The sequence below is a fragment of the Cydia amplana genome, chromosome 12 (genome assembly GCF_948474715.1).
Source record: "Cydia amplana chromosome 12, ilCydAmpl1.1, whole genome shotgun sequence".
In the NCBI taxonomy this organism is placed as follows: domain Eukaryota; kingdom Metazoa; phylum Arthropoda; class Insecta; order Lepidoptera; family Tortricidae; genus Cydia; species Cydia amplana.
In genome coordinates, this window is record NC_086080.1 from 7,242,310 (window position 1) to 7,254,934 (window position 12,625).

The following is a 12,625-nucleotide window of genomic DNA, read 5'->3' on the forward strand; positions in this document are numbered from 1 at the left end:
CTCACTAGTGAACATATGAACCATATTATATTCTTTGATATGAACATACTGATAAATGACTGATACGGAAAGTAGATCGCGCCTTGATTTCTTTCACCAACATGCAGTCTAACTAGCTCAAACTAAGGACAAAGAAAATAAAATTGGCTATGTGTACTACATTTTTGGATTTGTAGTTGTAGACACGTCTGTTTAAATGTTAAAATTAAAACTGACACAAAAAGCCTATGACCCTTGTTTTACAATATATATTTTGCGGTGTATTCCCATTTGTCCTCGTCGGGCACAGATGGGAATAGGTTCATTCATATGAAACAATCCAAAATCAATCTCACTTATCCCCGCATTAGTGCGTATTGCCTAATTTACCTTTTTGGTTCGAAGTTTTGACTTAAGGGTTAGTCAATTTTATCTGGTATTGGGACCATGCACGATGACAGCGCTGTTTAGCTTTCGCAACCTTCGAAAAACCCCCTCCACACTCGTGCGCGAATCGAAGCGCGAAGCCGCGAACGCGAGTGTGATGTCGATTTCGCAGATCTGGGGCTCAACGTTGTAGGCGCTGTTAAATAATGAGGGGCTGTAATTAATGTATACCTTCATAAATCAAAAAACAAGTAATATATTAAAGTATTATTTTTATAAGAACATAATGATCATTTACATAACAGTTAACCTAACGCTGACTTTATTAACAACATAAAAACACCCAACAAAATTATTATTATTAAGTACTTAAAGTATACAAATTAAAAATACATTACATTTTATAAAGTCGATTTAGAATTAATTAATAGTTCCATAATATATAATCTATCAACAAGCCAGAACGGCAGTGTGTTAAAAAGTAAAAACGTTAAAAACTTAAATTAAAAAATATAAAATGGACGGACAGACAAACGACGACGACTGCCTACTCTTTTTTTTTATTCTACAAATGGAATAATTCTTTTTAGGTTCCTATTACATTACATTCAAAATGAAAAATCTAGTTTTTTTGCCATCACTTTCCCCTATATTAGGTAACTAACTATCCATTAGCTAGAAAACGTACCTTATACCATAAATATTATAATTAAATCTGTCGTCCAATTATACAATTTCCAACCGTATGTAGTTTCATTTCATCAAATATGTAGTTAGTCTTAGTACAGTCGAATTCAAAAACATCTTTACAAGACAATGTTTCAAAAATATTCCACGACCTTATATCAGTGTCTTAGGGGCGTGTACGGTGTAATATATTTTCGGAATGTTGGCTTGTCTGATGTTTGTGAACTCGACTGTATAAAGAGAACAATAAAAACCAACAAAAAATGTATCCTACATAGTATTTTTTGACATAACATGACATGTAACATTCAATAATTATAAAATAAGAATGTCCAGTTATCTTGAAAACTTACTCGTAATTCTAAAAACATTGACTCGATTTTTGACTGGTATCTGGGGGCACGGCAGTGCCCCCGCCAAGTCGAGCGCGAAGCAAACACTGCCGTACCATCCTTTACTGAAACCATTTCGCCGCATTTTCAGGCCCCTATTTGAGAACCTCTGGATAAGACCAGAACGCAGAAATTTCCGTCATCCAGTAAGCTATAATCACATACTTAAAATCCAAAATTTCAAGTCTGTAGGTCATTTAGTTCTGAAGTTAAGCGAAAGCAAAGTTTCGCATTTAGGACACTCACTCACTCACTCACTCATGATCATCAGAGTAGAACTAGTACTTCCCATAAACTCAGAGAGCTGAAATTTGGTACAGAGTTAGGGTTTAATGGCCACATAAAGGGTAAACCTAAAAATATTGCAATATCAGTCACGTTTTAAAGATATAAGAACTGCATAAGTAAGTTTGTAATCCCATATAAATATATGATATTACAAAGTTACTGTTGCAGTTCCTACAAATAGTAGTTAAAGTAAAGGTACACTACGATGTACGATGTGAGTATGAATGAAGATATGTTTAGTTATGATGTGTATACATAGTATGGGTATGAGTAAGTATCCGAAAAGAACGACCCTACCTCTCTACCTACAAAAAGAGACGAGATCCCATCAAAAACATTACATGTAAAAAGGTCCAAGTCTCGCAACGCTTTTACTACAAAAAAGTTTTGAGATGTAATGTGAAACCAAGTCGGTTATTTTAATCAGTGCCAGGGGGTGTTAAAACCGTATCAATAAGATATCTTTAATTTGTAATACATATAATGACTTGGCAATCGCACATAATGCTTTACTCGTACCGTACTCGTAAATATGCAATTAGCGCTAGCGTTATGTTCAATTAGAATTATTTTTAATAGGTGACGATGATCCTTTTGTCATTATGCAGCCGTGCGATGGCCAAGTCATTATACGTATTACAAATTAAAGATATCTTATTGATACGGTTTTAACACCCCCTGGCACTGATTAAAATAACCGACTTGGTTTCACATTACATCTCAAAACTTTTTTGTAGTAAAAGCGTTGCGAGACTTGCACCTTTTTACATCTAATGTTTTTGATGGGATAAAAATTACTGTACATAGCTGCTTCTTGAGTAAAACTTAAATTTTCCCCTTAACAAAAACAAAATACAGTCAACCTCTTGCCACATCACTCATTGTAATACTCATTCATAGAGCAGTCATACAGGCAATATAGAATATCGGATCACTTATAGTAAGATGTCATGGTGGCGAGGTCCCAAGTGGCCTGAGAATTAAATTGATGGATTGTACGGGCTGTACTGTGACTTGTCTATTTTAGGCACAATTCTCTACTCAGTTCCTGAGAAAAGCCCTTGATATAATTTAGTATTGCATTGGTCTGCTGATCTTATTTACTGTGCTCTATCAGTTTTAAATACATCATATGATTGGCCATAATGTTTTACTTATAGTAGGCATAAGGAGACCCATGATTACGGTAGTAATGAGGTTCACGCTGTGGTTGTCCAGAATGTTTCTGCCGCTAATATGCTTCACTGTTTTGGAGGAGTGCGACACAATTTTGCCGTCTTTGTCTAACCCTGTAAACATACGAAAATCCTGTTTAAATTTTACGTTACATTTACATGTAGTGTGGCAGAACAAGTTTTTGCTATTATTTAGAACAACAGTATGAAAGAGTTTAACAGGCAAACCAAAACAACAAGGCGCCTACCGCGAACACTGAAGGTCGCAAATTGCGGACATCTGTCTCTGTCACTCTAATAAAAGAGAAAAATGCCCGCGACTTCGCAATTTCGGCGTTCGCGGTAAGCCCTCAGTATTGTTGTCTCGTGTATTGCCAGACTGAAAAAATGCCAATATGTTACCAGCTCAAATAACTTACCCGAGTATTGCAATGTTGCTCCCATAAGAGAATCAATTAAGCTGCCCAGAAATCCAGCTAGGGCTCCAAATAAAATAATAGGCCACTGGGGCGGAGCATTATCCCACGACGCCTTGTCAGAAAAGTACAAAATTGCCAGATACTGCGATATTCCTATGACCGTGCCGCCAAGTATACTGAACAAAGTGCCTATGATTGTGACACCGCCGTTAGTGCCGGGTGGAACTCGTTTTAGGGATGTTATTAGGAAGGGCTCAGATTTGGCTAAAACGGTGCCTAGCTCGGAGGCCCACGTGTCACCATTACAGCAGGAGAGTACACCTAAAAAAAAGAAGATTTTCAACTAAATAAATTATGAATTATGAACACTTATACTTCTTTAATATATAGTTATATTTAACATTTATTATCGAGAACTTTGAGGTTCTGTCTTAGAACCAAACAAAAAAGTATACTATGGTCAAGTGCCAGTTTTTTTTTCAAACATGGGTAAGCCAGTTTTTTTTTTCAAAGTATTCGAACACATACAGAAAGACAGGACACTAACCCTCAAGGAGGATAGCCTTTTAGTCACGGAACGTAAGGTGTTAAGAGACGATGGCAGTTGGAGGATCCGAAAGAATGCCGAAATAAAACAGCTAATAGCTGAGCCGAACATAATAGGTGAAACCAAAGCGCATCCTCTCCGTTGGCTTGGCCACCTCGAAAGGATGGGTGAAGATCGGGCAGCCAAAAGGGCCTACTTGGGTCGACCAACGGGACGCCGTCCTGTTGGTCATCCTAAATATCGTTAGCCGGACAGAGTGGAGGCAGATCTCCGTGAGCTCGGCGTCGGCGAAAGCTAGCGTGATACCGCTCTGGACCGAGCAAAGTGGCGTGCTCTTGTGTTGGAGGCCAAGACTCATTTTGGGCCATCGCGCCGGCCAAGTAAGTATGGTTTATGTTTTTATGGTGTTGGCATATCTAAAGACATATTTTTTAACGATTGCATCGTCATCACCCTTAAGCTTCGAGTTATTAGCCGATTACCCTCTTTCGGCTTTTTCCGCCCCTAAACAATCATGTAAATGGCGCGAAATTAAATTGTCTAACAGTGATTCATACCTAGGTGCCTTTATGTGTCCGATAATAATAGTGATAATGTTGGTCAGCCTATCTGTAAAACTACCTAAGATATCAAACTCACCAAGGATTCCCATAGATAGCCAAGATGCTCTGTAGTAGTTTAAAAAGTCGATGGGTCTCTCAGCAGCACCAACATCCATCAGGTAAAGTATCCCAAGCTGTGTTGCCATGCCACCATTACACAAAACTTGGATCCAGTTCCTCTGGCCACCTGAAAGCCAAAAAAAAACGTGATAATAAATTCAAAAACAAAATTTTACAACATAAAATATGACGTAACGCTTTGTGATATGAGGACTCAAAGGGCTTGGGTAGGAGTAACTTAAAAGTGGGATGGGAGCTGCCGTCATGTAAATTAAGATTCTTATGAACGATATGAGTACGTAGCTTTGAATGTGTTGCTTCAGGAACGATCGTTACATATAGTTTTAGTAATATTACAATAGTAGTTGTTGTACTTAATAGCACTACCTACTACATAATTCTCACCACCATCTAACTAAACCGGTCTTCGAAAGTGAATCACGTTGTCCCTCTTTAGCACATGCATCGCACGACGCGTTTCTTTTCTCGATTATTTGCCTGTGCTATGACTGCTCGGAGCAGTCGTGAGCCGACCCGAGTATTGAGTGAAATACCGCTAGTAGTAAGATAATAGTTTCACAAGGACCATACTTGGCTTTAGTAAGGCCGCGAACTGAATTGGCTTCAGAAACGCAGCTCGAACGAATCAAAATGTATAGACGTGAACGACCCTGGCCTGGACGCCCACCGCTGCCATCTAGTCCCAGAGTCTGGCTTAAGTGTAAATTGCTTATAGTGTAAAGGGGGTGGCCAGACTGAAATTTGGTAGCAAATTATCATTTACTCCAGAAAAGTGGAAACCAGCAAGGTAACCTTGGTCGGAAGCTGTGTTGGCGACCGTGGCCACCCCTTAAGTACTAAATCCTTTATCGTAATAAGAATATATGTATGTTACTTTGCCAATGACCTAATTATAGCGAGGTATTTAAGACTAGATAACATTTGACTTTAGATACTGGAGAGGTGAGACTAAATGTGTTTACGTTTATAGCATAATCATATTTAAAAGAAGTATCCAACCAATATTATTAATTATTATTTATGGGTGACCAGTTAATTAGAAGACTGTTTACTGAGGAATATGATAATAAGATTATTTTTATATCATACCTATATTATGTCAAACCAAAGTCCAAATAAATTTAACTATCTAACTTCTAATCAGTCAACAAAATATCCTGCTAGGATATCCTGTTTTAATTAAATAAAAATGTTTAGTAAGACATTACAATTCATTCATTGTCAGTCAATTGTTTTATTGTGTATTAATTAAATGCAAAAACATTTTTTCAAAGATTAAAATAGATTAGGTAGGTACTAACAAAGTATAACTTCGCCTTTTAGTAATGTAAAACCAGATAATCAAATATTTAACAAGAGTGTTTATTTAAAAATGCTATTTATTTTGAGCTGAATATGAATATAATATGGATACATCCAATTATTACAAAAAGTTGTTTTTAATAACTGACCTTCTTTGAAATCCTCTTCAATTTTCCGTTTTAAGTGTGGCCTGAATTTGGTTGCTTTAGATGAAGATATGAAGAATGTAAACAGTGTTGCCAGGAAGCAAAAATTGCTCAGTGTTAACACAAATCCCACAAAGAAACCAAGTATGGCTCCGCTTAGGTTGAGGCTTTTTTTTCTGTAGCCGTAGAAGGCTATCATAATAGGGATGAAACATGCTGCCAGCCAGCGAGCAGGTGATATTACCACAGGCTCTGCAAAAGAAAGCTTTGCATGAGAATATCAGGTTAAATAGGGTACATACTTGTACATACATAAAACTTAATTTTGTAAGGCTTTCAGGCAGTTTGTCAATCTCATGTTTCAAGGTTAGTATCAACTATCAACATCAACTGCTGAGTAATAATTATCTCTTGAAGTGGCATATGTCATTTATTAGTAGTTGAAATTTTGATTTTATCTCAATTAATCAAATTTTAAATTTAAATGACTTAATCGACCACGAGCAGGCGTCATGCCACTTGAAGGGTTATAATTGTTGAAGATCCTTGGGTCTTAGCAGTGCGTCTGTACCGCGTGACACAGAGATGGGAGCGAGGGGCCGGCTGAAGACGTTGGAATGATAACTCACGTAATATTGAAGCGGTCCTTTTATTTCTCAGAATAACGTACAGCTTGCAATCGTCAAATGGTAATAATATATATTAGAAAAATTAATGAATCTAAAAATAGATCCTATCGCTATGGCTGACAGAATGGAAGAGAGTTAAACCATAGACTACATGCATAGACATGAAAAGCTACGGGCATAGTGTAAGGGCTCTACACATGATGCTACCAAATTATATGAGGACAATACATTCTAACACTTCCCCTTATTGTACTCAATGCAAATAACCAAATGCAGAATATAAAACAATCACAAAAAAAACTCTACATTAAGTGACTCTACCATATTTCTATGTGACTCTACATTTGATAAGGCATTCCTCTATGTGACTCTACATTCAAAAGAGTACAATACAAATGCTTATATCAAATTCATTACTGTGACAAAACGCTCATGCTTGACCTTGGATAACGGTTTAGTTAAAACATCTGCGAGCATTTTGTCAGTAGGCATGTACTTAACATCAATCAATTTCTTATTGATAAGATCCTTGACATAATGAAACCTTAAGTCTATATGCTTCGTACGCTTATGACAATATTCATTAACATGCAACAATCTTTGTGCGGACTGGTTATCATTATAAACAACATATTGAATATCCTGACTTTGTGTAGGTAAAATTTCAGAAAGTAAATTTTGAATAAATGTGACATCTTTACATACATCGCTTATAGCTAAGTATTCCGATTCACATGATGATAACGCCACGCACTTTTGCTTACGAGCTTCCCAATTGACCGTATCATTTCCGAGTTTAATGACAAAACCAGTATAACTTTTCCTATCCGTCACATCATTGGCCCAGTCCGCGTCAGTAAAGGCATTTAAAAACCAATTCTTACTTTTATGATAACATAAAGAGTACTGAATCGTTCCTGCCAAATAACGCAGAATCCTTTTAGCTGCCAGCCAATGAGTCCTATCGAAGCAGTTATTGAACTGGCTCAGCTGACTGCATGCATAAGATATATCTGGTCGCGTACAGACGGACAGATACATCAGGCATCCAAGCAGCTGACGATAGTTGTAAATGTCATCCTGTAAACTATCAATATTTTTAGATTTCAGTAGCTTACAGTTGACCTCCATTGGTGTAGATACGGCCTTACAATTTTGCATATTAAAGCGAACAAGCAATTTACGTATATATTCACTTTGGTCGAGTTTTAAAATGCCTTTAACTCTATCCCTAGTGACATTAATACCTAAACAGCTCTTTAATTCTCCTAGGTTCTTTACATTAAATTCTTTTTCAAGAACTGAAACCAACAAACTTTTATTAAAGCTGTTTGGACTGTAAAATACATAAAAATCGTCTACGTATAAAGCAATTATTACAATATCATTACCAGAACATCTCATATAGACACACGGTTCGCATTTAGATTGAACAAAGTTGTGTTTACATAATAAATTGTGTATTTTACAATTCCACATCCTGCTCGCCTGTTTTAGGCCATAAATACTTTTCTTAAGCAAGCAAACTTTATTAGGATCTTTATCACAAAAACCTATTGGTTGCTCCATAAATATAGTTTCATTCAAATCGCCATTTAAAAAGGCTGTGGCGACATCTAAATGGTCTATATTTAAATTAAATTGATTAGCAATTGAGAACAGAATTCGCATAGTAGAATGACGTACGACGGGTGAAAAAGTCTCCTTATAATCAATACCTTTACATTGAGTAAAACCTTTGGCAACTAGACGAGCTTTGAAACGGTCAAATTTACCAGATGCATCATATTTTACTTTGTATACCCATTTGCATTTAACTATATTTTTATCTACGGGTCTATCCACTAGCTCCCACACATTGTTGGCAACTAGTGCGTCGTACTCACGCGTCATGGCCTCCAGCCACTCCTTACTATGAGCTGAATTCACCGCCTCGTTGTATGTAAGTGGTTCGGAGATAAAAGGATTTTCAAAGACCATAAAACTGTTATCAGTCATATCATAGTCGGAAAATCTCGGAGGTTGTACGTTACGTGTAGAGCGGATTGGACGACCAGTGTGCGAAGCGACAGTCGCAGGACCAGTCGCGGCACCATCCCGAGCTGTGGTCTCGCATGGCGAAGTTAGAGGCTCGGAGCTTGGCTCCCTTGCAGGCAGCCCAGCGGGGTCGAGCTCGTCCTCGCTTGCAGACAAACCAGCGGGTTCGGACTCGTCCTCACTCCCAGTACAGTACACGCCATCTGAAATTGAAATATTATCTCCGTTAATATCATTACTTTCACTATCACTTACACATAATTGATCATTATTAAAATTTAATTCATTATTATTAGGATTAAATTCATTAATATTTTTATCACAGTTCTGTTTTGTTGTATCACAGTCAAAGTTAAAAATATTTATTTGCTCTTCGCTGTCAGCTTCTGAAGGTTGAGGATAGGAACCTCTGAACTTGTTCTCAATAAATGCTACATTTCGAGAGATAATCACCTTAGTAGGACATAAGGGATCAGCTAGTCGATATCCCTTAGAAGTCTCACTGTAACCTACAAATATATATTCCTTCCCCTTAGCGTCTAGCTTATCCCTTTTATTTTTAGGAACAAGCGAATAAGCCATACAGCCAAACACCCTGAGATGGCTGAGGTCCACCTTAGACCCAGACCAAACTTCTTCAGGAATGTGTCCGGACAAAGCAGTTGTGGGAGACCTATTTTTTAAATATATGGCTGCCATGATGGCCTCTCCCCAAAAACGCTTTTCCAAGGACGCATGCTGTAACATGCAGCGCGCTTTTTCAAATAAAGTACGAAATGCTCTTTCCGCCGTACCATTCTGGGAAGACGAATAAGGAACTGTGGTTTGGTGAATTATACCATGTTTTTGCAAATACTCAGTAAAATTTAAATTACAGTATTCTTTACCATTATCTGAACGTAAGCATTTAATAGGCAAATTTAGTTGCTTTTCTACTAAGGCTTTAAATTGAATAAAATAGGACATTACCTGCGATTTGTTCTTCATGAGGTATCCAAAGGTCTTCCTTGTGAAGTCATCGGTAAAGGTGACCAGGTAACGCGCCCCACCCCAGCTTGCCTCTGGTAATGGTCCACAAACGTCACTATGTATGAGCTGCAGCGGTTGGGTAGTCCTGCTTGAGCTGGCTTTAGGGAAAGGCTTGGTGGCCATCTTCCCCTTAAGACAAGCTTCACACTTGTCATAAGCATCACCCTGAAACACGACACCACACACATGCTTTCTCAAGCTATTCATACCTGCAATGTTCAAGTGGCCTAGACGGCAATGAAACAAATTTGCCGCCGCAGAGGTAGCGACTGCTGCGCTCGGTGTCTCCTGCCTCTCTTGCAGGAGCAAAGAGTGCATCCTATTGGGCAAGTTACCTTTACATACAGAACCCTCTAATTTATAAATGCCATTAGTACAGTTTGCTTTTGCTAAATAATTGCCAGAAGTTCTACTATTTTCATCATATATGAAACAACCATCAGCATTAAATTCAATAATGAAACCATTTTGACATAATTTAGAAACACTCAAGAGATTTACAGACAGACTGGGGACAAACATAACATTTTTAATTTGTCTAACCTTATTGTTCATAACGAGGTTCAGCTCTCCTGCGCTCGTACTGGTCATCTGTTGTTTATTTGCTGTTGATATTGATTGCGCACTAGTGTCCTTAAGATTGCACAGTAACTCCTTGTCCTTCACTAAGTGATTTGATGAACCCGAGTCCAAAAACAATTCAGCGGCAGCAGCATGGGCTAGGTAGGCAGAGGCATGTTGATCCTTGTTGTCCCTCTTCTTCGCCATCTTCTCACGTCGCAGCTTAAAGCATTTAGCCTTCACATGTCCTGGTTTCCCACAATATTTGCATGTGATCTGTTTCTTGCTTACAAACGCTGAAGTAGTCGAAGTCGAAGACGCATTCATGGAGTCCTTCCTCTGCTCTTCTTGTAACAGCCTAGTTCTCACTACCTCGCTAGAAAGTTTGGATGTCAAACACAGGGTCTCTAGGTTACTAACAAGCGAGTCATATTCTGGTGGCAATCCACTTAACAGTATTTCTGCAATTTCTTCGTCTTCAACGGTCTTCTCTATGTCTGACAACTGGTGTACTAGAGACATAACTTTCTCAATATATGAAGACATTGAACTAAAGTGCGAAAATTCAATACGGTGCAGCTGTCTTAAGAGTAGTACGCGCCTATACAGGCCGCGATCCTCAAAAACGTCGGACAACTTCTTCCAAGCGTCTTTTGCTGATTTGGCGTCTCGAACATACTGGTATAACCCAGGTTTTAAGCCTAAGCACAGACGGGCCAGCGCGCGCTGATCGCGCACGACATCAGAGCCCGTGAGCGGCGTATCATCCAATCTCACAATGAGGTCCCACAATCCTTCCAGTGTGAGCATCATTTTCATAGTGAACTTCCAACTTAGAAAATTGCCAGCACCCTCAAGCTTCTCCATCACGCCTGCGCCACCTAACATTAGCGTCGACGTACTTGTCGCTGTCGTCGAAGCACCCAGCGTGTTCGCAACCGGTGGTGTAACATTATCAATAACCTCATCACCATGCGGTGGCATGTTGGTAGGTTGCTCAGCGCGTAATTCCAGGTCACGCCGATAATACAGACGTAGGATGAAAACGGATTTGATTTACCTGTCGGGCTGGGCACATAAACTGTTGAAGATCCTTGGGTCTTAGCAGTGCGTCTGTACCGCGTGACACAGAGATGGGAGCGAGGGGCCGGCTGAAGACGTTGGAATGATAACTCACGTAATATTGAAGCGGTCCTTTTATTTCTCAGAATAACGTACAGCTTGCAATCGTCAAATGGTAATAATATATATTAGAAAAATTAATGAATCTAAAAATAGATCCTATCGCTATGGCTGACAGAATGGAAGAGAGTTAAACCATAGACTACATGCATAGACATGAAAAGCTACGGGCATAGTGTAAGGGCTCTACACATGATGCTACCAAATTATATGAGGACAATACATTCTAACAATAATAAGTGCATTAAATATAAAATTTTAATTATAATTAAAATTAAAAAACTGGTTAATTGAAAATGTATTTTACAACCTAAATGAGTTTTTTCTGGAATCACCAGTTTGTTAAGTATAAGTTAGTCAGTAAGCTAGTATAGTTAGTAGTTTTAAGATCATATTGTATGCTCGAAATGGGCAACTGTTGATTCGATATCTCATGTTTATGACATCTTATGTACACAGTTTACAATTAATAAATACTTTACTTTACTTTAATGCAATTATCATGTGTACCTAACACCTAGTTCAAGCCTAATTAATGCTGCAGTTACAGAACATAGGGCCTTATTGCCATGCAATAAGGATCAATAGGGATCTTTATATGTTCTCAGGTGATGTAGTCATTAGCAAGCTGACCTTTGCTTTGTTAATACTGCAATATACTCACTAACGATAATGTAAACATGATAACTTTATGAATATAAATTACTGAGTAGAATATTATTAAACAGCTCTTTTTAGTACTATGCACTTATGAGATAAATTTATTATTTTAAGTTATTAAAAATGCAAGCTAGAATTGAAGTTTCAATGTCGTAGGAGAATGTTTCGGTATTCAAAATTAGTACTCACCATCAAATCCTGCATTCTTAGCTACATATTTAGTATATATTATATTAATTATCCATAAAGACATAGATAGAGGTATTGCTATAGCACAAACTAGTACAGTCACGATGTGATCATTTTTAATACGAGATTTAGTATTCTCATTCGTATTCATTTTACTTTTCATTTTATTTTGTTACTGTTATACTAGATCCACAACAGACTGATAAACTACTTCTCAGTTAACACACATTTGTTTTGATAAGCACGTAGCAGCATAAAATATGTGTTTATTCACAACTTTCTCTTAAAAGAGTTGAAAGTAAGAAAACAAATCACGTTCAAGTAAGTAAACCA

The 12,625-nt window shown here is 37.8% G+C and overlaps 2 protein-coding genes across 2 annotated transcripts in view; one reads left to right on the plus strand and one right to left on the minus strand.

Moving 5' to 3' along the window:
• Positions 1-12,625, plus strand: part of LOC134652897 (ESF1 homolog) — a 273,742-nt gene that overhangs the window by 138,524 nt on the left and 122,593 nt on the right. The gene's annotated exons all lie outside the window — the stretch shown is intronic.
• On the minus strand, positions 2,814-12,612 carry LOC134652882 (transmembrane protein 19). Its single transcript, XM_063508073.1, has 5 exons — positions 12,293-12,612; positions 6,009-6,257; positions 4,514-4,663; positions 3,328-3,648; positions 2,814-3,022 (listed from the first exon to the last, which is right to left on the minus strand). The coding sequence occupies exons 1-5, from the start codon at positions 12,453-12,455 to the stop codon at positions 2,862-2,864; spliced, it is 1,044 nt and encodes a 347-aa protein (XP_063364143.1). The 5' UTR covers positions 12,456-12,612; the 3' UTR covers positions 2,814-2,861.

Coding starts and splice junctions, on each gene's coding strand:
- LOC134652882 (XM_063508073.1), bottom strand. CDS start 12,455: ATGAAAAGTAAAATGAATACGAATGAGAATACTAAATCTCGTATTAAA. Junction 4,664..6,008: donor TGAAGAGGATTTCAAAGAAG/GTCAGTTATTAA, acceptor TTTGGCTTTCAG/GTGGCCAGAGGAACTGGATC. Junction 3,023..3,327: donor AGCAACATTGCAATACTCGG/GTAAGTTATTTG, acceptor GTATGTTTACAG/GGTTAGACAAAGACGGCAAA.